At 44.5% G+C, this 25,913-nt stretch overlaps 1 protein-coding gene across 1 annotated transcript; it reads right to left on the bottom strand.

Annotated features, from left to right (window-relative positions):
- Window positions 1–1,246: 1,246 nt before the first annotated feature.
- Window positions 1,247–25,023, bottom strand: LOC146198480 (protein 5NUC-like). Its single transcript, XM_084593983.1, has 9 exons — window positions 24,536–25,023; window positions 23,736–23,873; window positions 18,801–19,026; window positions 14,137–14,322; window positions 11,746–11,946; window positions 9,822–10,082; window positions 6,688–6,840; window positions 4,423–4,614; window positions 1,247–4,038 (listed from the first exon to the last, which is right to left on the bottom strand). The coding sequence occupies exons 1-9, from the start codon at window positions 24,863–24,865 to the stop codon at window positions 3,917–3,919; spliced, it is 1,809 nt and encodes a 602-aa protein (XP_084450109.1). The 5' UTR covers window positions 24,866–25,023; the 3' UTR covers window positions 1,247–3,916.
- Between the last annotated feature and the right edge of the window lie 890 nt (window positions 25,024–25,913).

Genomic DNA, 25,913 nt, shown 5'->3' with positions numbered 1-25,913 from the left:
CCTTCGTGAGCGTGAAAAGACTCATGTATGACGGACATGCCGCGCCGGGATGGTGCAGTGGTAAGACGCACGACTACTGTGCCGGAGTACCCGGGTTCGAACCCGACCTCGGCGGCTGCGTTTCGATGGAGGCGAAACGAAGAGGCGTCCGTGTGCTGTGCGATGTCAGCGCACGTTAAAGATCCCCAGGTGGTCGAAATTACTCTGTAGCCCTCCACTTCAGCTCCTCTTTCTCTCTTTCCACTTTAACTCCCATCTTTCTCCCTCCCCTTACGGCGGGGTTCCGGTGTCCACAGAAACAAGTGTGACAGATACTGCACCTTTCCCTTCCTGTGAACCAATTATTATTATTATTATGGACATCATTTTGAACCGGCAGTAGCCTAACATTAGAGAAAGAAGCGCCGTGGCAGCCTTGCGGATAAATGTTGAAAGCATGCATGCGGCATCAATCTTGTCGTGTACTCCTCCAACCCGAAACATCGTCACCGCCGCTATTGCCGCTTGCACTGTATGGTGCCACGGACAAGTTAACAATTTCATTGCTTTACTCTATTGATGTATTTCACAACCGGACGAAACGAGGCTGCGCTGTTAATGGTATACTGGCGACCTGCATCCATGCACTGGTTGAAGAGAAACGCCATTCGCGCTGTGCCGGATACTCCGCCTGCTCAAAGCTAAAATATGTAGAATACAGCCAGCTATGTACGCGTGTTTATTTATGACTGCAAGAGAAATCCTCCGTTATGCTACTGTTTTCGGCAGCTGCACAAGTAGAAACTGCACGTACTGATGTCCCAAAATAAAACACGAACGAACAAAATTTCGTTTCGCGGCGCGCCCTGCAAGAAGGCGCGTATGTGTATATCTTGGATGCGTGTAGGTCACCCGGATGTTTGTCTTCCCACATTTAGAGTTCGCCTCATCAGCAGCGCGGATGAAGGAGACTGCTTTTTTTTTTTTTTTTCAAAACCCGTGCTCCGGTTTATTTTGCGGGCACTAGTAAGTCAAGCAACTAAAGGCGAGGACACAAACTAGAGCTCACTTAAACTTTTTGCAGTCTCATTTAAAGCAGCCATTCACTTTCAAGAGGGAAAAGTAATAGATAGCATTTGGTGCATATTTACAATTACTATACGCAGCCGGCCCCGCCGGGGTGGCGCAGTGGTTACGCCGCTCGACTGCTGTTCTCAGGACGCGAGATCGAATCCCGGCCTCGGCAGCCGCTTTTCGATGGAGGCGAAAAGCAAGGCGCCCGCGTGCTGTACGATATCAGTGTACGTCAAAAAACCGCAGGTGGTTAAAATTTCCGCCTTCACATCCACATCATTCTGTATTGGAGGCGAAAAGCAAGGCGCCCGCGTGCTGTACGATGTCAGTATGCGTTAAAGAACCCCATTTGGTCGAAATTTCCGCATCCACATCCACATCATTCTGTATTGCTTAAAAAATTGGATGAGTGTGTTATCAGAGGTAAAGCCTTGTTGCTGATTTCTTCATATTGGCGACATAAGACCCAAATTGACAGCACTGCTAATTAATATTTCAGATTACATTAAAACCGTAGTATCTGACGTTCCACGAGAAACATTTTGGGTCCCTTTCTCTTTTTTATCTATGTTAATTATATTGTTCTAGCTGATACCGCTGCAGATGATACCAGTGTGCTTTTCCAAAGTACTTCAAGTACTGCCCTTACGAATCGAGCGAATAAAACTTAAAATGAAATTATTTGGGCAGTAGGCAACTATTTTCAAATTAACGTTAATAAGCTATCAAGCTGCGATGCTTCGCCGCCGCGATAAACACTTCCCCTTCTCCGCCTTGCCCTGATATATCTAGACAATACCCGAATATGGTTTGTGCGGTCTTTTAAAACAATAGGCGTATAATTTGCAGACGATGTGTCATAGGACATCATTTACGTAATTAATAACTTTTCTAGAACAGCTGACATCATGTGTCGCCATTTTGTTATGTCTTTTAACATGCTACTTCATAACTATTTGGTCTCGTCTATAATTAGCTACTGATGTCTCGTATTGGCAGCAACAACAATTCAAGCGTTGGAAGTGTCAGAGATGGAAAAGAAAGCTCAGACTGCGCATCGTAAAACTTCCAGCAGAAGGAACCGATAGTGCGACAAAAACCAGGCGCAAAGCTGTCGGCAACTATTTTACTCACTTCAGAACAGGTTGGGGACCAGAAAAACATCGTCTGTCCTACAGAATCTTTTAGGTCCATCGAGAAGCAACCACATCGCCCAGAGCATGCTATACACAACTACCTGGCCAGGAGGACGACGTGTTCCGCTACCTCCAGCTGCGCTGTGGTAGCATGGCCCCGAACATCCAATATGTCGACTACACTAGAAAAGAACACCCCTTTCCAGACCGCCCTGTCTCGACAGCAGGTGTAATGACCATTATCGAAACACTCACTCAAAACTCGACACCATGTCAAGATTGCATTCAAAACGAACTCCTGCGCAGCCTTAGTAAAGCCTTAGTGATGTCTTCAACCAGCATTGGCTGAGTGGCACCCTACTCTCTACCTGTATGGAAGTGCGCAGAAATCTCCGCCTTCCCAAAACCAACAAACCCATCTACCCTCCACAGCCTATACTCCGATCTCAGATCATGTTTTAGTAAACTGTTAGAACATTTCATACTAAATCGCTTGCGCCTAATCTTAAATGAGATAGGGGCCTTCACTTATACAATACATGGCTTCTTCACATATCGTAATCAGCAAGGTGCACTCCTAAAGTTGAAGGAAGACGTCCCTGAGCAGATGTCTACATAAGAGCCCCGCGCTTTCCTGGAACTTGACTTCATGGTTGCCTTAGACAATCTCAGCTACGTTCATTTCAGGTAATGAAAGTAGAGTACATGATATTAGGATGCGTTTAATTCCTTTTCTACTTCAAAAAACCTATTGAAAATCTATTTCAATTTAAGCTGCGGTGGTGTCTTTCAAGGTACAGTGAAACGTAAGGTAACCTTTGCATGAATCAGCTGTAGTTGGGCGCCAAAACAGCTCAAGATTGAGCGGTTGCACCGCAGTGGGCCCCTGAAGCTCCAAAGCGGTGTTGCACTGCCTAAGTACTCCGCTAGGGCAATAAACGACGTCACGTAGTTCACGAGTAGGCGTCACGATACGGTCCCAGCCTTTGGTTTAATTTATTTGAGGCGAATCATTGAGATTACATCAGCGCCCATCCGCAGTCATGCGGCGGAAACGCGCTCATTGTAGAGAGAGAGAGAGAGAGAGAGAAAGAGAGAGAAGGCAGAGAGGTTAACCAGGAAAGCTTCCGGTTTGCTACCCTGCACTGGGGAAGGGGAATGAGGAGTATAAAGGAGAAAGATAGAAGAGAATGATAGGAAAGGTAAGGCGGCGAGGAGCACAGTCACAGTTTCTCGATCAAGTTTGTGTCTCTCATAAAACACATAAGTGCTTTGAAGGCTTTGCCGTTAGACTCCTTCTGTGGCCATGGGCCGAGGATTTTCTCCTCTGTGTATTTATCTTGAACACGACAGGCCTGAACTTCTTTACTAAGCACGGCCCACTGTCTCGCCGAGGAGCTGCTTAGCGCTTAATTTGGCCCCAGATAAAGTGTTTCTTTCTCTGTTTTAATTTATCGATGTAGCGGTTGGTTGGTTTGTGGGGTTTAACGTCCCAAAGCGACTCAGGCTATGAGAGACGCCGTAGTGGAGGACTTCGGAAATTTCGACCACCTGGGGTTCTTTAACGTGCACTGACATCGCACAGCAAACGAGCGCCTTGCTTTTCGCCTCCACCGAAAAGCGGCCGCCGAGGCCGGGATTTGATCCCGCTTTCTTAGGAACAGTAATCTAGCGCCGTAACCATTGCGCCACCGCGGCGGGGTACGGTAGCGGCTCCTTTCATTCATTTACGACTTGGTCTCTGCTTCTTCTGTTATATTGCCATATATTGTGATGCGGCCTTCCAATGGCGTTTTTATTGGAGACGTCTTGTTGATATATTGTCTTAGAACGTCGAAATCCACAGGACCTGCGATGAGGACAAAATGGAAGTTAAGCACGGATACACTTTATGGTATAAAAATGCACCCCGTTACTTTGGGTAAAATAGTTTTATAAGCAGTGTTTTTAGAAATAAAAACGATAGCATAATATTTAATGCAGAAGTTGAGCACGTAGAAAATGTCATGGAGATCGAATCGAAGAAGGAACCAATGCCAGCTGAGACAAATATCATGCAGCGAACAAAAGTTAAACGAAACAGAAAGACATTACGATTCCTAAAGTGAAATAAAACGCCGTTAAATAAAGCCAGAAATAAATAACATGACAAAGGTAATTCGCTGTGCGGAAATTTACGCACAAGAAAGAAAAAAAAAGATGTAGATTGTGGCAGATCTAATAAAGAACGTACCAGAATCACTGACGTTTGCAGCCTTTGCAAAGCCGTCCCCGCCTCTTGCCACGAAATCAGTTGTAACAATCTTGTAAATGTTACACTCTTCCAGCATTTCATACTTAGGTACCTGACATTTTCTGCAGAGTATTTTCACTGACACAACACGGTTCATCGGTGACTTAGTCAAATTGTACGTCACGCGTATGCCTGGAAAAGAAAAAAAAATGGGCAGACGGTCATGGTGATGTATGCGGAAAATCTGCGTAAACATTATTAGTTGCTCATTTCGCTTCGATGACTATCGCTACCCGTTATATACATCACCGTCACTTTTGTAGCGAAAGCTACACTGCGCTAGGTTTTCAAGCCATTAGCGTGGCAGCGTGGCTCCGTGGCACCGTGGAAGACGAAGGAGACGCAGAAGATGATGAATAAGAAGTAAAAGAAAAACAAGAAGAGAAAGAATAAAGAAGAGGAAGAAAAAAAAAAAAAGACGGATAACTCGGTAGTTGGTAGAGGCGAACGACAACAGCGAGGTTCTAGGTTTGAAGGTTCGTTCGAACGTTGTGACGGCGGCATATTAAATCCAGGTGTCCACAGAAAAATTCGCTGCAACACACAAAGCATTCGCTCTATCGCTAGGTTCAAGCCATGCTTAAGCCCCCCTTCCTCTCCCCCCTCAATTTTTTCGTTCCAGTTCTGCGCAGGCTTCTGATGAGAGGAGGCGTCGTGGGGGTGGAAGGGTGGAAGTAAGCAGGTTGGTGCTGGATGAGCTTCTGTACATTGAAGGCGGACAGTTGGAGTGGGTGGTGGTTTTCGGGTGGAAAAGGTGGGAGGCTATAGTGCCCGTATGCGTTCGTATGAGCGGAGGGGGGAAGAAGGATCCTGGAGGTTGAGAATGGGTTATTTGGAGGTTGCGTTTCTCGCCATACTCTACTCGTTCCACTGTAGTCGTCCTCCTCATGATTATATGTTGTTAGTTCCCCTTGACTACGCTGACTACTACTACGACGACGATGCTGCTAGTACGACGAAGCGAGACTTTTCTGTAAAATCAGCATATGCGTAATAAAAGTTCCTTCATATGTCTAAGAACTGTACTGAGTTTGGAAAAAGAAATACTGAAGAAAGAAACTAACGGGTTATCACTTGACTTGAGGCTACAAATAGACATTAGCAATACTAATACGACCCCACAAGAGACCCCTTTATTCAGACTATTTGGTTCCGGCGTTGTGAGAGAAGCGTCGTGAAAATGCCTGTGTAGTGCAGAGGGCAGGTGGCAGGTGATAAGGCCGGACGTTTATTTTTCCGGCGGGTTGCGTAACGTCATGAGACAACACGACATGGTCAGGTTGGCAGGAGGGCAAGAGTTCACAAGCGATGGGAGTCGAACCCAGGATGCCGGGACAGTTAGATACCGAGTTCAGCGCTCTAACCCAAGGCCGCGCAAGCATGTTCGTACCACTTGGTTAAAGCGGAGATTCATATCTATGTCAGCGTGGCCTCTCATATAAATTGCTAGCCTAGGACTGTATGCTAATGAGTACGTGTGAGATAACAGAGGCACAGCTTAATGGTCAGTGATTATACGAGCAGCAGAGAACATGTACGAGTCCGCAACGGGAGCAGAAGACGTGAGCCATTAGCACTGCTACGTTATTCTCTTTTGGTTGTACATTTCAATTTTACATTTATCGCATTCATTTTTTAGTTCCGTGGGTACGTCGGATTATTGTGCGTAGAGGCCTCCTGAAGAGTGGATGCTTCCTTTGCAGGGCATGGCTGAAAAAGGAGCGAACTGGAAAAAAAGACGGAGAAAGAACAACCTGTCTTTGTCGTTCTTTCTTCGTCCTTTTTTCCAGTTCGCTCCTTTTTCAGCCATGCCCTGCAAAGGAAGCATCCCTTTGCCGAGGCTTCGTGTCATGATATTGTATGAATGCCGTTCATATTGGTAACACCGTAAAAGTGCCATCAGGAGCTGGCAGCCCTGATGGGTAACTTTTACTTTTGTTCAACTCGTTCCTTTTCCTTTTTTATGTATGCACACGGGGTACATACCCTACCACTGACCCTAAAATGAAGAATCTGTACCACTTTACCTTTACTGTTCGTTCCAATAGTGCGTGACGTCTCTAAAGACACGATGCCGTTGTAGGTTTAACGAGCCGCATACAAGTTACTAGACCAGTCCGTTTGCACATAGGTATATAATGGCTTACTTGAACGCCTACATCATGCTAGCATAAAATTGCACGAACTCATTATAAATATACTCACCGGACACTTGAAGAAATTGTCCTTTACGTTTCAGGTAACTGTAGTTGGCTACGGAGTGCTCGAACATTTCTTGTAGCTGGTAGCCGTACAAAGATACCACAACGACGGTTTGCCCAAACGGTGCTGTTTGCAAAATGTCGCCCAAGGTTATATCTAGCAAGAGAAAAAACATGCTTCAGAAGTCATGTCCAGAAAAATATTTAACATCCGTCAGAAAGACTTCTTTTGTTAGCCTTAGCCACAGGAGGACAAAATGTTTTTTCAGTCACCTCTGCTTAAGCTGATTCTGCTCTATTCGTGGCCATCATTTTGCCCGCAAACTTCTTAGTCTAGTTCACCCAGTTCAAACATTTCTGCCGCCCCTGCCTATGTTAGTCCTTTCTTGTAGTTCACTCCATTACAGAAACGTGCTGCTCAACAACCTATATGTATTATTTATCTTTGATAACAGCTGTCCCTAAAATGCTTCTAAGGTGCAAGTATAGCCGATTGGAATCAGTGAATGATTGACGGTTCAGTCTATTGCTATTGCGGGTGGGCGGAAGAACAACGTTTATTCCCAATTACATGAAAACGGAATATCACTGTCCGTCAATTACAGCGATAAGGGGAGGGGCGGGGGGGGGGGGGGGGGCATGGAATCTCAGTGGGTCAATTCAGAATATTCGCAGCTACTAATGATAAGACTATTGTTATGTTATATGCGATAACGCTGAAAATGAGAATAGCATAGTGAAATAAATGTATTCGAAGCATTCTGACGAGAGGCATACCCTAGATTAATTGGTGAGAAATGCGAATTGAAGCAGTGCAAAATTAGCAGCAAGGTATGCTGCTGATTACGATGTAACGAGATCGAGCACATGCCGCGGGTGGCGTTTTTTGACGCAAGTAAAATGCAAAACTTCTGGCGTGCATAGCAAGGTTCCTATCTATAATATGGCTACAATGTCCAACAAGATAATGTAGGCAATCTAAATTATACCAAAGCCCTCCAGTGTGGCATTATTCGCAGCATAAATACATCTTCAACTCAACCACGTCCAGACGCGGAATGTCAAGAGACTACAACAATCGGCTGCGGCTAAACCCACGGACGCGGGTTCGATAGCCGCGTTTCGGTAGGGGCGAAACGAAAGACCTTCGTGTACTGTGCAATGCCAGTGCCTGTTAAAGAAACAAATGTGGTAAAATTTATGCAAAATCCTCAACTGCGGCGTTCCTCGTAGCCCATGTCGCTTTGCAACATAACCGTACAGTAACGTTGCTTATAGCAATTAAAGGAGCAATGACAATTTTTGGCTGCACGTTTTATTCTTTGCGATTGGGAAAAGTAGGGTGGGATGAGCGGGAAGAGACGGGTGGTGGGAGGGACGACGGGGTCTCCAATCAGGGGCTGAGAATCTAGCGGGGAGAGTGGAGGTGGATATAGTGTGTCCCATGAAGGTTGGTTAGATCGGGACAGTGGATCGGGAAAAAGCGTGTCTCAAGGTGATTGATATAATGGACCTCGCCACCGGCTGGCATGGTCTCAACCTATCAGCGGCTGCTCCTCTCTGGGAGAACACTAGCGTTAACGCATATTATGGGGTTTGAATAGCATTGGTATAGTTGGTTAACATTTAGTTCGCAGCTCTAAGGAGCCCGTTCCTGGATTTAGCGACATCGCCGCTGCTGGGCAGCTATAGGTCAGACAAGGGGGCCACTCTATCATAGTTGTTACCGGCCAAGCACAAAGCTCTGCTCGGCCTTTCGCAACCTGTCGTGGTGATTGGGAACAGAAATGTCTGGGAGAGCTTAGTAAATGGAAGCATCGGGATTTTCAAGGACTCCTTAACACTATCGCGCCGTACACCTAAATGAGAAGCTTAAGCTTGTACCCGGTATTTCGCAGCCATTGCAAGTATTGTGAAAGGTACTGCTAAGGCGAGAATAAAGGGGACAACTGTGGCAGAGGAGAAAGTGAAAATGTAAGGTCGAAAGCGGATAACGAAGGTATAGGCTATGGCGCCTGGCGTAAGTGTCACGACCATGCCTCTGGCATATAGGAGTTGGCAGCTGACTAGTATTGCAGGCATGGATACCCGAGTGTCCAGCTGCCAAAGCGACAGCTTTCACAGTACGATGGGGAGGTGACATACGAATCGAAACCGGGACACTTGGATCCCGAGTAAGCCAACCCAGCGTTTTGACAAAGGGACTTGTCTTTGTCTGGGCAAAGACGAACACGAATCCCCATGTGAAAACGGTGGCTCGGCTTGCGAATTTAGGCTCCCCTCTAAGCCCCTGTTCGGTTCTGTGTGGAACTCCTAAGTAATGCATTGCGTTCGACGGCTTTTAAAGCTAGGTTTGATAGTTATGCCGGTTGGACTTTCACATAATGTGGAAGCTGACTGCTGTATGCTGTATATGTTTGAAATGTGCGGTATAATACAGGGACACTTTATCGAATAGTGGTACAACAAGTAGCAAAGCCCCACGCTCCTTTCCAGGCGAGGCCGTGAGAACGCGGCGGCGAAGCCTAAAGGTATCATGAAAGCGCATCGTTTACAACAGTCAAGAACTGGGGAGGGATTTAGTGTCACTTGAAGGATGGTGTTCAGTAGGCTCAAATGACACAGGTAGAGAAACATGTTGCTCGAATTCCTTACCTAAGCACACTGCAAAACTAAAATACCAGGAAAGTTGTGCTCATATTTCCAATGACCGAGTATCGTAATCGTGGGCCAATATTGTTTTCTTTCCTAAATCTCCAGCGCTACTTTAAACACAAGTCAAAGTATTTACGCGATGTGCTTATTTCAGCAAGAACCGAGAGTGAACAGGGTAGGTATATATTCTCGTGTACAAGACGGGATGAAATGAGGAGAATGGACAGGACGATCAGAAGTGTGTTGGGTGGAAGTCAGACTGAGTGGCTTCGGTCAATATCGATCCAGTGCCATCAACCATGCTTGATGTGAACGGCGTCACATTTACTTAACGCCTTTTGGCACTAACAAAAAAAGAAAAATGCATGTTAAAGAGCGAAGTAGCCTTCTTTTCTTTTTTACAGTTGTCACCGAATTGCAAAATAAATGCACGTCTTTCGTTTCGAGTAATTGCTTTCGCTGTTCTAAGCTAAAAAGCCTCACCTCCCTGTTGAAGAGGTGCCCTGATGGTGCCACCGTTGAGCACGGCCCCGTTCACGTCGGACCACACGTCGGGCTCAGTGTTGTTCTTGTCGGCATAGTAGGCGAAGTAGGCGTCCGTCATCAGGTTTCCCTGGTTGCACTCGCGCAGTCGGCATATGTTGTCTGCCTGTTCCAGCAGAACTTTGGTATATCCGATGCGTTCGGCGATCGCTTCGGTCACGTTTGGCTTGTACTTGGCTATAAGCTTCAACATATCTTCATCTGAAAAGAAATGCAGAGGGTTTATCTTAAAATGTGGACGTAATTAATTGATTTTTGTGAGCACAAACATGCATCAGGCGCTTCTGTGCGGGACATACGACGCGTACTGTGAACTGAGCACCCTTTCCCGCGCACGTTTTCATTTGGATGTAAACATTTCAATACATACCCGGTTTCTTGAGTTAAGGATAGACGAAATAGAGGAGGATGCTGTATTACTGCAACAAGAGACCTATTTCCATCCCGGTTATCCGAGTGCATCCTTGAAACGTCTTGGCAGAAGATAAGAGTATTGAGGCAAAATTACACTGAAACGCGAACACGGGGCATGGGTATTCAGCATATCTCGCAATTACCTCATTTTTCGTGGTATACGCGTGCCACATCCGCTTCATAGCAGCTGTCGAAAACTTGGCCCTACCAATGTCATAGTATAACAGTTATCATAAGATTTCTTTCGCTGTTATCATCTTTCGAACAGAGCGGCTCATTCTGGCGACATTGAAAGTGAGGTGGCGTCTCAGCCGATGACTATAGGAAAATTAACTTGCATGAAATCACTCTTTTACCACAGTTTCAATTTCATTGGAAAGAATTGGTGACAGCCTACTCCGCTTGCTTCCTTATGATTTCTGGTGTCATCTAGAGGAATACTCTGCTGGCGTTACACCAAGGAAAGTACAAAATATTAGCAGGTTAGCAATTTAATGATCGCGGTTAGATATCTAGAGCATATGCTTCGAATAACGCAAGTGAGAATGAACCCGTTGCATATTGGTAATACAATATTTTTCGACCTGTGTAGAAGTAGTTCCCAGGCTAAAGAAAGTACATAAATGTTTGTGTTGTCACAGACGTTCTTGACCGTGAACCTGTTGTAGCTAGAAAAATGCGTCCAGACGACGATAAGTGTCCTTGTTAAAGCGTTGGCTCGATTGTGAACTGAGGTTCCCCCTCAACCTTTGTTAAGTGCTCTTTCGTACTGTTTAGCCGTCTTCTTTCTCTCGTTCTATCCAATAGTGTAAATGATGTTGAGGATGCTGCACTGAGGAAAACAGTTTTTTCCTTGTCAGAAATGTGTATAATGGGGCTTGAAAGACTACACTTTAGAAGCAACCGATTCAAATTTCTTGAAGGATGAAGCTGCCAGGATTTAAGCTGCCATTCTTCCATTTTCTGGTTTTTCTTCTTCATAAATGGCTGGATAACGAAGTAAAAGAAAATAGTAATGCCATTTAAATTTAGCTTATATTGTGGCATCACCTTTGGAGAAATTTATCATTCGTACTTATTCTGTACTAACAGCACACTGTACGGACTAATGGCGCATGCCGACGGACATTACTATGCCTCTGTCTTCTGCTTATCTTCAATCACTAGTCTATGCATGTCACGACAGATTTACACAATAAAGATCATGGATTCTGGGACACAGTGACCACATGATAAAACTCCAAAATAACAGCCGATGTTTTGTATTATGGTCTTAAAACCGGCAGCGAATATTTAAGTGCCGAGATCAGGCAATTTATCGAATAAATTTTGATTTGAAAGAAAGGGAAAAATGATAACCAAGCATGTCACCAACAAGACCAACAAAATTTGTGATTATCGTTGAGCACATGATTAGTAATGTTGTGAAATGAGTAAATGTGGTTAATACCTTCGTCGATCGAAGCGTTCATGAGAATAGGGTTCCCTTCCCATTGTACCGCTTTTCCGTCCTTATCAAAAGTCACTTGCAGAAAACCAAGAAATTTTCCAAACCAAAAGTCCTGGACAACTAGCGCCGTACTTCCATCGCTTCGGTTCACAACCGTTGGATAGTCACCCTCTGGCTTGTTTTCTTTGGGGTAGCCGGTTCCTGAAATTTGTAGATGCCACAAGTTTCTGTTCCTAGGCTTGTTCAGCACTTTTCTGAAGGGCGTGAGGCACATGCACGCGAGCTTTTTTTTTTTTTTTTATACATGAACAATAAAGGAGAGGTTGGAGACGCCTAGTGGCTCCGGCTACTCCTTTTCACCAATTTATGAGAACCACCTTACCTGACAATATAGAGATCAACATAATATATACACTACTAAATAACATTATACTGACACAAACAGCACACAGCATATAAAACAAAGTGCAAGCGTCAGAAGAAGAAGCACTATTGAGGGATATAAACTCTTTAAATGTTTGTAAATGTGTACATAGTGCAATATACATAACACATAACAGTTTGTATAAATAAGGACCTAAGAACAAAAATAAGCTTATTTTCGCTGTACACAAAAGTAAATAACAAAGCTATTGAAGAACTCACTAACAGTAAAACAAAAATTTAATAATAACCTTTCGGGCGCAAACATATAATAATCAAACAACGAATATATTAATACACATATATAATGTATATAAGCTTTATATATTAATAAAATGTATATAATATAGTAATATAAGCTCCTCACATTAAGGGAGGAGATCTAACATTGACTGGGCTACATGAATCAAATTAGTAGTTCCCAAGGACGCCCAAGAGCGATCTAAACGGAGCTTGAAGAATGGGGATAAAAAAACAGAGCGAAAACACGGACGTGACAACACAACACGTGTTGTGTTGTGTTCAACGAGAACTTGTGGCATTGATAACATTCTTTGAGGAGAGTGGCATCCTAGGAGAACTGGGATAAAAGCGCGAAAACAAAGACGTGACAACACGTGTTGTGTTGTCATGTATTTTATCGCCATTCTCTAAGGGTGCCGCTTCCCTCATGGAATGTTATTAAAGCCACAAGTGCTCGCTTCTTCAGTGCACATGTTGGCCATGGGCCGAATAGCTTTTGTAGGCTTAAATGTATTTTGTCAAGAGCGCTCAAATCTCTCTTCAGTCGCGACCATACGGCACGTTCAGTTTCTTGCGTGAGCTTCTTCTTTTATTAGAGCGAACGGCAGGCGACAGCAAATTTGTCGACAACCTGTAATAGGGATGATGCTTGTCCTATGCTTAGGGGAACCCCTCAAGGTGAAGCAGATTTCCAATAAAGAAGCGATTACGCATCGGCTTGCTTCCATAGCCATGCCCATCGATGCCATTGCTTTAGCAACCTTCAACATTCCCCTGTCAGATGGTAATCACGTCTTAGAAACCTGAGCGTAATTCCTACAATCAACGCGAAATCTCCTACAACAGCTTTGTTAAAAAGTGCCAATAATTTTGCACGCACTGAGGCACAAGGAGAACAGCAGAACTTTTGTAAAAAAAAAAAAAAAGAGAGAGAGAGCTATACGCGAGAAAAATATTTATCCGCTTTTGAATCGACCATACTTTCCTGAGACGACATAAGAGATATACTCCTTGATAACTTTGCGGCTCTTGGTAGCTTTTAAACACTCGCAGTGCGGATTTATTTGTGATGAATTTTCTGCTGTGTTCGAGCACCTGTTTGTGGACTGTCTCGCACGTGTTCTTGCTCGTGATTGCTTGCATCGCCCGCATTTTTTCTCTTCGTTTGTGGATTTGTGTACGGGTTTGATTGGTCGCGTGCAGAAAATGTTTCTTAATATGCTAGTTGCTGACGCTAGCGTCCTCGTTTTTTGCATGCGCCTGACCGAACTATTCTAGAGTGTGTGACGACATTGGAGAGTAAATTAAATTAAAAGTGAATTCCCGTGCGAAGAGCCGAGAGCAGGACTTTAAGCATACGTAGCAAGCACGCTACGCTATCGCTACTGCCAGGTTGTCGCTTAAAGCTGGCGCAATGAAAAGCGTGCATAACGGTTTCTTTGGTGAGATAAATTCTTGCGTTATTTCTTCTGTATGCATACAATCATAACATTGCGCAAATCACAGATACATTTTGCCAGCAGTGTAATGTAGACCGATTAGCAAGAAGTGTTATACATCTTGAAGCTTGTGCACCTTAAAAAAGGATCTTTGTTTCGCATAAGCTTAAATCATGCTCTACGGAACATTAAAAAGCGAGCAAAGCTAAGGTGTTTACACTTTCAGCCGTGAGGAAGTTTATGAAAACAAAGGATAAAAAGAATCATAGTTGAAGGCGACACCTACCATGGTACAGAAATGTGTTTGTATGGCCTCCAACTATAATATCCACTTCTTTTACTTCTCGCGCAATCTGCAGTTCTCGAGGATACCCAACGTGCGTAATGGCAACGATGATGTTTGTGCCATTTCGGTGTAGCTCTTCAGCTTCCTTCCGTATACTTTCCAAGTCATTACTGAAAGTGACGTTTCCTGGAACAGAAAAAAATTCCCGTGGCTTAACCTCGGTTAAACCTAGTGTGAAGCGATGGCTCCGACCGAGGCTCGTCGCTCGGGATTGACGTCAGCGATCATGTGTCTCGCCATGCAGCTGCTCACATGTTAAGCTACTTCGCACATCAGTTGACCTTCACTTTGTCCTTGAACTTTGGTGGGAACATAGCTACCCGAAGTGGTTGTGGTTTAAGTTCCATTGACCTCGAAGCTGTTTGAAGATCAATGGAAGCTCACGGTGACCTTGGCTTTACCTCACTTAGTGAAGCTATTGCTTCAAAAACAATCCGGTAACCCACTACGCCAGCCTGAACTGTGCGCGTAACAGTTTCACTGATTGCAGGAAATCAGTTTGGTTCCTATGCACCAGAACAATGTTTGCCAGAAAAATGTTCCAGAGGGGTTAATACGATGTGATGCGAAGAATCCAGCGGTAGCATTACTGGTTGTGTATTTCCATTCTCTTTTAATGTAATGACTTTCTTATAGTGCCTTTGAAAGTAGTTCCGCAGTAACATTTTGGTTCCGGTGTACCGTGGGCCTGTTGTATTAGCGAGTGGATTTTCTGAAGAGTGAAAGTATAGCCAGAGGTTTGTAAAAACGCCAAAGAACACAATTAGCCGCGATCAGCACAGGTGCTTCTAAGACCACTAATTTTACGACCCCCAACCTTATACTACCCTTAACCTGTTTATATGTTATGCCAATTTACATCAAGCGATAGATTTCCCATTTTCTCATGAACTTTTTTTAATCCCTTTTAGATTTCATTCTGAGATGCTTCTGAGCAAAAACGCTGATCAACCAGTCACCATCGCCAACTTTATGTTTTACTTCGACACTTACCAGCAAGCAAACGGTGATTTCACCTCAATATATGAGTTAACCTTTAGTTCGCGTTCTCAGGGGCTTCGGAGCGAAAATATTACCTTAAAGACCATAGGAGTAGGGAGACCATGCCGCAAGTTTGTCCACTGTACCCTTGAGGGAATAGAAATACACTGCGGAAAAGGCACCTTTCGGGCATGGAGCTTGCTCCGCTCTGCTGGAAGCGAAAGAGGAGAGGGGAGTGGACACTTCCAGCAGACGAGCTTACACGCAAATTTTTCCGGAGAAGGGCTAGACTGCTTAACAGTAATAAGGGGTATTTCTCCTGCTCGTAGAGCTTTGTATCGTAAATCTCGAGCCAAGCGAAAGGGCGCCTTGGTGAATCGAGTGAAGCATGTGAAAGTAAGGCAATTTCTGTAGGGCGCAGCACGTGCAGTTCAGAGAATATAGGCTCGCCGAGCTTATGGCAGATAGTTTTACGGTTTCGACCAAAGCTGTGTAGGCCCATTTCATTCTTGCTACTCCGCGACGAAATAAGGAAACTACATTCTCTAGCCTTAACTGAATCCAATCTTCATTGATTAATGGTGTTGACCGTAACTAGCAATTATTAAGGCGAAAACTTTTCTTGACTCATGGAACGAAATCCGTGCGCGACAGTTGTGCGCGAGAGTTGTGCGCCAGATTTGTGCGCGAGATCTGTGTGCGAGATCTGTCATATTTCGCGAGATTCCACGAGATTAGTTCTTGTCTAGCGGTCGTGCCATTAGTAATGCTACACTTGAACGCGCCCCAAGAAACGCCACGCGATAGGACCGAGTGTGTACCATCCATGGATGGATGGAAAAACTTTATTTTCGTCGGAGAGCATGTGGTGGACGATTCCGTGTTAGATGGCCATCAGCCCATGGCTGACGGCGACCTGGGTAGCCCACTCCACGGCCCTGGTCTGGACGACCGGGTCTGAGCTGGCCAACACGGCCTCCCACTGCTCGAGGGAATGATCACGCATAATATCCGCCGGTGGCGGTGCTATGCTGCAGCTCCATAATATGTAGTCATAGGTTGCCAATTCCTGACACCATTTGCACTCCGGCTGAATGTCCGGGTAGATTTTGCTCAACACATATGGGTTGAAGAAACATCTAGTCTGCAATCGTCGCCAGACGCATTCCTGCGCCTTCACCAATTGCTTGTCCGCGGGTGGGTAAATCCTCCGCTCAAGTTTGAAATGATTAGTAATGTCATGAAAGGATACCAGCCCATCTCTCGTGGACCTTCCCGGAACGTCCGGCTCACCTACTCGGCTGACGAAACCTCGAGCATTCATGTGAGCCGTCTCATTCCCAGGGTTCCCAGAGTGTACAGGTACCCAGACAATTTCCGCCTCCATAGTCCCTCGCCCCGTGGCCCGATTCAGCAATCGCGCCGCTGTGACAGATATTCTGCCCTTCGCCAAATTTCGGATGGCTGTTTTTGAATCGCTGAAGATCAGGTCAGCATTACTACTAGTAATAGCTTGTGCTATCGCCACTTCCTCTGCAGCTTCTGGGGAGCGGGTTTTGACTGATCCGGAGGCGATCAAGCGTCCCCGCGCGTCCACCACCGCAATTGAAAATGCGTTCTTGTCCTTATACTCGGCGACATCTACATAGACTGCCCCGTTGTACTTCCCGTACTTAGCATGTAAAGCTTTGGCTCTTGCCTTCCTGCGGTCCTCGTGATGTAGTGGATGCATGTTCTTGGGCAAAAGGTTTTATGTACAAGCCCTTGTGCATTTCCCGCCTAATCTGAATTTTCGTGTCAGCAGCTGGAACGTCAACTCCAATGCCGATCCTTTCCAATATGTCCCTTCCTGCTTTTGTTTTTGAAAGCCTACCGAGCTGCATCACCAAGTGCGTCTCCTGTAGTTCTTCTAGGGTGTTGTGCACCCCTAATCCCAGCAGCCTTTCGATAGACGCATTGTGAGGCAATCCAAGGGCCGCTTTATACGCCTGCCTAATCATAGCCTCCACCTTGCCTTTTTCCGTCGCGTTCAACTTCAAATAAGGCGTCACATACACTATTCTACTGAGCACAAACGCCTGCACCAGCTTACACAAGTCCTTTTCCTTAACACCTCTCTTACGATTGGCGATTCTCCTGATTAGCCTCACGGTAGCATTGACCGTATTTTTAAGCCTTTCCAAGGACTCGCTATTCTTCCTGTTAGTCTGCAGATGCATACCCAGGGTCCTGATCGTTTGGACATCAGCGACCGGTACTCCCCCCACTTTGACCTCTAAAGGCGGTGGCGGCATATAGGGCCTCGCATGTATCCCTCTTGGTTTGTCCCTCAGCACAAAAAAGCTCGGACTTGGGCTGAGAGCACGAGAGTCCTGCTTCCCCTGCTAGCTCCTCCACAATATCCACCGCGTGCTGTAGAGTTTCTTCCAATTGTGCGTCACCTCTTGTTACCCAAAGAGTAATGTCATCCGCATAAAATGTATGTTTAAGTCCCGATATCCCTTGCAGCCTGGGTGGTATCTTGATCAAGGCGAGAAACTCACAGGGGGTGAAGGGTGGCAGTTCCTGGCCCTACGGGGCTGGGACGGTAGGTCAACGCCGCTTGAGGCGGGGGCTGCCTGCCACCGAATTTTTATCTGCTGTAGGCTGTCATTGCACCCGCCATCGCTTAGGTGGTGGACGACGGCTGTTGCGGCGTGCGCCTTTCTATCCCTCTTCTTTTTCTTTCTGCACTATTTTCTCAGTTCTGTCCGCACGAGGCAGCGGAGGTGGCTCAGCTACAGAGCCAGTAGCAGGCCCGTGCGTTTTCTTTTCCTTCTTCCTACAGCCACAACAACAAACTCACACTTGCCAGAGAGTGCGACAGATACTGCGCCTTCCCTTTCTTGTAAACCAATTATAAGTACCACTGCAACGAACGCCGATAAATGGCAACCGATGAGAGTCAAACGATAGGAGAAGAAGGGTAGGCTTTCACCATTTTCCTCTTAAGCGACATCTAAAAAACCCTCTATTGTTATTTAGCGTGGTCCTAGTTCTCGATTAGAAAGGGCCAGTTAGAAAGGAAGAGTTCTATCCACTTGATCTTAGTGAAGGCCAGGCGGACTAAACTCTTTATTTTTTTCGCCTCGCCCATAAGAACCCGAAATATACGCTCTCAGTTACTAAAGAAGCGTTGAGCTGTTGTCGAGCCATTTTCGGTTTATCATCGTCGAAGCACAAATCTTATTATCCCTCAAAATTAAGATTAAAATTAGCATTGCTGCACTTGAACTGACAGGTATAACTTTTTGTGCCTAGTTCATATAAAGCCGCAATTTTCAACACACTGTTACTGTTTCAAAGTAAAAAGGTTTGTAAATTTTGGAGGCGCTTGTTTGCGAAAGCTTTCAACACATCAAAGGTCTTGAGTTTTGCAGAGAATTAAGAACTGATGCGAGTTGTTTCGTAAGCGGTATATATGAGTTACGCGTCGTTTTAGCTAGACAAACTTGGCTATGGTTGAAAAAAGGCGATGAAGAGATGACGCAGCCGGATACATAAAACATGTTTAGATGAAGTCACCTCTCGATAATGTACGAAGTTATAATAAATATTATCTGCCTAACTCTTGCATTACTCACCAGGATTGGAAAGAACCTTTGTTTCGTGAAGCACAGCTCCAATTATTCCGATTTTTGTCTCATTAACAGTGATGATGACGGACTTTGGGAGTTTAATGTCCTTTAGTGCATCGTCTTCAGAAAAGTCGGCGTTGGTGTTCACGACAGTCACATTCGCTTTCGACATGGCTTTCAGAAATGGCGCGAGTCCTTTCGGCCCATCGTCGAACTCGTGGTTTCCGAGACACTGAAATTGTAGCGATAAACGTACAGTTTTATTAGAGCAACATTACAACAATGTATCTGTATATCTCTATTGACAATCACAATGAAGCCGCTGTTACTAATTGATTTGCTCATTTTGCCGAATGCTATCTAAACAGAAATGCCCACGGGGAGCAAGAGATATAGTTAACGATGAAGAAAAAGATGGCCAATGAGGGAGTTTCATGTCACGGCGAATGCTCAAATTTGAACGAGTCATACGCAGCTTTTACGCGCCAGTTCGGCGGCTGCGCCGCGTCGCCGTGTATGCCACTGTTGTTGTTGTCCTCATAAAAATGGCGGATACCCACTAGGGGGATTGGCCACGACCAGGCGGTGATGACAGATTTTGAAATTCCTTTCTGCAGAACTGAGATTAGCAATTTGAGCATATCCGGTTCGCGTAAAAAGTGCTCTGACAGACACGAAGCTTTTCGGGACGGACGCACGTTCAGCCAAGTCGTTGTTGCTGTTGTTGCTTGCTTTCGACAGAGGCGAAAGCAAGGCGCCCGTGTGCTGTGCGATGTCAGTGCACGGTAAAGATCCCTGGGTGGTCGAAATTTCCGGAGCCCTCCACTACGGCGTCTCTCATAGCCCGAGTCGCTTTGGGACGTTAAACCCCATAAAACAAACCGATCCGATACGCCAATACAAGCTTTCGTCTTTCGTCTTGAGCAAGAGCAACAAGCGGTGCATGACACTCTGGGTGAGGTATATGTAATTCCTTGCTGCTGACACTAAAAATCATTTCATCAGATCATAGAGTGGTCAAGGTGCTGACCTTATAGCATTACCTATTTTATGTACTTGCGCATTATGTACACGAGGTAGATGCCTTCTCCTTTGATGTGCCGGGTTCCTATCTAGGAGTCTCTGAAACCGCGTAGAAATTTTCAGACAAGAATGCAATGCAGCTTCGGACAATTAATCTATTCTGCTACAACCTACTAAAGGCTATGCAAGTTTCGAAAATGTGTCTTAGTGATGTCATGTGCTATCAGCTGGAATACTCGCCTCTCCGTGACAAGAACGATGAGAGGGTATGAGTGATACGTAAGGGAGCAGGAGACGAGCGGCATATTTTATAAGAGTGCAATATCAGTCTATCCATTAAAACGTTCGGAGCGGATTTAGCCATTACAAAGTAAAGCACTTTTTAAATTTATTCTTTACTATGAATAGCAGTAGTGAAATTCGTCTCTTTAGCATTTGCTGCCACTGAGCCTTGATGTCCTCATTTTGATGCAGTGCTTCTAAATAATCATGTACAGTATATACCGCGAGCTTTAAATTCTCTTTGCTTTTTTTGTGAGACTGTGGCCATAGAAAAACGCAGCTAAAAATTTTAGGTGCGATCAAACGGATTGATTCGGAACAAATGCGACACTGTATATCTGTCGCATGATAATATATTGCAATTCGAATTCCATTTTGTTTTAATTATATTTAAATGAGAATATAAGAATAAATGAGGTGTTACGCACCTCCGCTATTTATTTCCTCAGCAGCCAAGAACGTCTTTTTCGCAAGTAAATAAGGAAATATGTATACAAGTACTTCTACTGATACATACAATGGTATATATATATATATATATATTGCCTTCCTCGCTTGGACTAGGTTTCTTATGACAGAAAACATATTGAGGGTTGTCTAACATTTCATTGTTATTCCGCACTCTATGAAAAACATCAGTGATTATGGAGCTGTTTTACGCGCGTAAACGTGACTACGCTGCTTCAAACTCTCAGCTCATTTTAAGAGGGTTAACTGCTGAGCTAGTTGGTTTCTAGAGAGTCGGAAAGAGCCCGTGTTGTCCTCTTTCTTGTGTTGTGTCCCCGTTGCGCTAAAAATAATTTATTATGTCTCACCTCACTGATTAGTGCCATGCATCGCTTACCGGTAAACACTTCAAAACAGCCGTGGGCTCCAGCATAAGAAGACAAAATGCTACTTCGGTTAAGTGCACCTCTCGCTTTATTATTCCACATTAGATTATATTTCAGAAAGCAATTATTTCGATGCTGTCTTGAGTCATACGGAACGCGATGTAATTATTAATTCTGGCCAACATCCACGAACACTGCTTACATGACAGATACATGCACCTGTTTGTCGATTATGTGCTGATTCAGAACGAAGTTATGCAACTCTTTGAGCTGCGTTTAAAATTCTCCCCGATAATTGTAATTACACAACAGAACCAAGTACGATTTCTCAGCAGGTGAAAATAGTGAATCTGTACTACAAATGTTTTCGGAAAATATAGTATTACAACTATGCCTTACTACAACGGAGCTCGTATTGGTAATGCTTTGTTGGACATGCGTTGGTACCGCGTGCCACCTATGGCGTTTAAAAACCCGGTCCTACAACAGCCCACCTAGACTGCACCTGTTACTTCAGATATTTTCAGCCCCATGCAAGTCTAGAAAGAACACATAGGCAGCGAAAGATGCCGTATCGAAAGGCACGGGATGTATTTCGAGCGCCCGGTGTTCTTTAATGTGCATCGACACAGCCCAGCACATGGACGTTTCAATGCAGCGGCATTAGACGTGTCATGGCCAGCGTCATCGCTTCGGTGTGATAATAAAATACTTGTTATAGAGAAAGACTGGCTATGACAAAATCCTAGCTAGAGCTAGACATCGCCTATAAAGGCTCTAATGAAGCATTGGTTGTAACGAAACACTGGACAAAGCTTCTTTGGTTGTAATGAAACGCTGAACAAAGCTTCTTGGTGGCGACCCTTCAGTGAAAGGTGACAGTGATAGAATGTAGTGATAATAGTGGCATAGTTAAGGTTGCAAGTAGCGGTACTGATCGTAATTGTTCTGTGCGCGTCCTAGATTGCAGAGGGGTATGACAGAGCTCCATCGAAATTCCGCAGTGCGGTATTTGTTACGAACGTTAACGGTCTCTACATGAAATGTATCTGAGGTATGGCTATGGCAGAGTAATCAGCAGTAAAATATTGCAATGATAGTTCCTCTAGTAGCTACAAGGAACTGTTAGCCGCCATTACGGTTGCTTACTTCTCTTTCTTCCTTTGATTTTTTTCTAGACATCTTGACGCGGAGCGGGTAATTAAATACGGCATAGAAAGTCTAAAACAATGCATGACGCATGTAACATATTCATTTGTGCTAAAAACTCACGTTTACCGGGGCACACACATAACATAAAAGAAATAAATTGAAAGTCTGCCTTAACGTTATAAACATCGACATTAAAAAAGAAAACTAGCTCAGCAGTTCTGTCTTGACTTCGCCTGTATCGTAAAATTACTCAGAGGGAGCATAATAATACACATTTGATGTGGCGGTAGCACAGCGGCCATCTTGAACAAGGCATTAGCTCAATCTTAAGGCTGATGGATCCACTGATCCATACTCTAAACAAAAGCGCACCATGAGGCTGTCAGAGCTTCGTCCTCAGTGCCCCTGCACCTGTTTTCGCTCGGTGACTTGTAAATGAAACTGATGACTTCGTCGCCTGTTGTTTTTTATATCGACGCGCTTTTGGAACTGCGCTTTGATTATATGTATTGACGCTGTCAAATGGTGCCTGTATACAATGCGCCGTTCGAGAAAAAACATCGCACACAGTGCTCACTCGAAAACAACGCGAGATGGATGTTTCGCGTTGCGGGAATGTGAGTGCCGTCTTATATGAACGAAAATTCCTCATAGAGATCGAGAAGACAAACGGCCACAAGTTCAAAATGAAGTCTACGAAAAAGCAAACTGTTGGTCCAGTCATCCACGAACAGACTGTAATGAAGACGAGATGCTGCTTCTTCACATTTCTTTCGCCATTTCCCAGAAGCACTCCAAGCAAGAATTCAGCTATGAACAAAAGCGTTTTTTTGCTAGATATGTATCGTAGGAGTGAGCAATCATGTTAAGCTGGCCAGGTACAAGCACTGCATTCTGGCGCAATGAAGGTGCAAATTCCCAGTTGAAGAAAACTACTGAACCGTGTCAAAAATACAACAAAATATGCTGTAGTTCTGTCGTAAACGTCAGATTTTTCTTTAGTTCTGTAGTATTTTTTTGTAGTTCTGTAGCACTTTTTTGTTGTAACTACAGAAATTTCTGATGTTACTACAGAACCTTCTGTTGCCACAACAGGTTTCCCGTCAAAAATCACACAGAAAGTCTGTCGTAACAACAGAAAATTTTATGTAAAACCCATATACTGTTCCTTTTTATCGCAAATGGGGCAAGTTGGGACACAACACATAATGCATAGATAATAAATGTTTTTAATGATAAATAGCCCCCGTAACATTCTTGAAATATACTGCTGTCAAAAAAGACTGCATCTCTTAGAGTTACACAGAAATCCCCGCTTACCAGCCCTAAAGCGAGCGCGGGGTAGACGTGTAGAGGTAATTGAATATATATTAATAAGCTGGTATCAAGGCTTGCGAAAGTTTTAAATATGCAGCACATAAAATTAATCGACTCGTTACTGTAAGTAGCACTTGTCTTATACAAACAGCTTTTAAATATGCGCAGATTACATGCTAGATTCTTTTTCGCCTTAGATATTGCCGATGTCTTGGTTGTTAAGCAAAGTGACATATCGTAAGAACGATGAAACAAACAGCGGTACGCCAACTAAGACATGCGTCATGGAAAAAGAATAACAACAGTGTTATAGTATTTGATAAATGTGTCTTACTATATAATCGTATTTCATTTCCGCCATGACGGCTGAAACAATCTTGTCCTTTAATATGCTGTACCACGCAGTCCCTTGATAGAAGTCTCCTGCGCTCATGAACAAGGCATCGGGATATTGCTGTTTCACTTCTTTCACCTATAAAAAAAAAAGTAAAAACAATTGCAGCCACGAACACCTACAGATAATTTCTCATAAAGAAATAGTAAAAATTAAACACAATTCTAGCAGTGTTTTCATCTACGCTTTGTTCCTTACGCCTCCCTGTGGATTGTCTCAAGTAAAATATATGAATACACCAGCCAGAGTTCGACAAGTATTGCAGTTTTGTACGGATTAAGTAAGCCACGTCTTGTCCAAAATGCATTTTTGGAGTAGGACAGTCCGCATATTTCTTATAAGGGAGGAATTGCTGTCAGCATTCAACTGAACTCAGCTCTGTGCCTAAGAAAATGTTGCCGGTAGTTGGGGGTTGAGCCTAGAACCATCGTCTTTCCAGGGCAGTCGCTCCACTAACTATAAGCTGGCCATGTAGGCTTTAGTAGATGGCAGGGTGCGGCCTAACTGATCACTAGAGAACTGGGGACGGTGTAAATTCGAAGTATCTAAGAAAACCCATCCCCGCAGAGCACCCACACACCCGCGAATACAGTTTTCACAGTCGAAGAAATGAAGTGCAGACATGTGAACTTTACTGCCCCATACGCTTTGAAAGAAAATGGTATGATTCAATGCATTCAGAGTTCTACAACAGGTGTCTTGTAATGTCTCTATTTAGATTTTAATCTGGAAAGACTTACTTTTTTTGTAATTCTAGCGACGCCTCCCACGCATTCGCTCTTGTTCTTGGCGGTGTCAGAGCAGATTCCGCCATATTTCGAACTCTGCTCGATATGCGAGTGAATGTCGTTCGTGTGAAGAATCGTCAGCTGCAGTGCTCTGGAATCGGATTCCACGACGCCGCTCGAGGTAACACAGTGACACGCCACAAAATATGCCCAGAGAGTCTCCAGTGTCAGGAACCACCTCATCCTCCACAGCCTATACCACAAGATTGAAACCTGAGGACGAACAGCAGGCGCTGTGACGACGTGTCGTGTTTCACGAATGTGAGCAAAGGCTGAAAACATGCCTGGCTGAGGGATAATAGGCTTGCTGCACGAAATCAAGAGAAAATGAAGTTAAGATAAAAATTAATCAAATCTGTGCGCACGTGCTCTCCACTAGCACGAGTAATGGCTTCTGCTTAAAGCCTAAATGGAAGTTTTCTTTCCGTGGAATGCCACCTCAAAGTGCCCTGCCGAGCTGACATTATTGCGGGAGGCACAACGGTGTCTTCAAGTACGTGACAGATGACTTTTTCAGCAGATTCATGGGAATGAGTCTTTTGTGTTGTCCGTGAATAATATGCTCTCGTCAAATATTTCACGCGAACTTCTGCGACTTGTGATTAGGGTGAAAAAGAAATAGCGCATACTGCTATTGACACCACAGGTTCGGTTTGGTCTGGTTTGTGGGTTTTAACGTCCCAAAGCGACTCAGACTATGACGGACGCCGTAGGGGAGGGCTCCGGAAATGTCGACCACCTGGGGTTCTTTAACGTGCACTGACATCACACAGCACACGGGCGCCATGTTTTTCGCCTCCATCGAAAAGCGGCCTCCGAGGCCGGGATTCGATCCCGCATCCTTGGGAACAGTAGTCGAGTGCCGTAACCACGGCGCCACCCCGGCGGGGTTGACCCCACAGGAGCCCAAGCGTATTGAACCATCGAATTCACAGCAAAATATCGGGGCGTGATATGATTTTGTAGCGGGAACAGCGCAGGGTTGCGCCATATGTAATTGCCAGAAGGTCTTAATATGAATAGCATGCTCATTTGATAAAATGATAATCAAAATCCCTTTCGATGAAAGAACAAAGGTTTACATTTACATAGAATACAATTGGCGCAACAGTAGCGAAGTGCGGAAAATAATCGATGACAGGTGTGTGAAACATCGAATAAATTACGCCGTGCATTACTAGGTACATGCAAAGCATACATATGAAAACATAATGTCACTGCCTTCAAATTGATGCGTTCAGATTTATCTCCGAGAAATGCAGCCACACTTGACTGCTTTCACCTTGTTCTAGATTGCTTTAGTTGCTTTTGGCGTTTTTTTTTTTTTCGT

Source organism: Amblyomma maculatum, chromosome 2 (genome assembly GCF_055883805.1).
Source record: "Amblyomma maculatum isolate TAMU_Amacu chromosome 2, ASM5588380v1, whole genome shotgun sequence".
Classification (NCBI taxonomy): domain Eukaryota; kingdom Metazoa; phylum Arthropoda; class Arachnida; order Ixodida; family Ixodidae; genus Amblyomma; species Amblyomma maculatum.
This window is presented reverse-complemented; position numbering and strand designations above follow the sequence as displayed.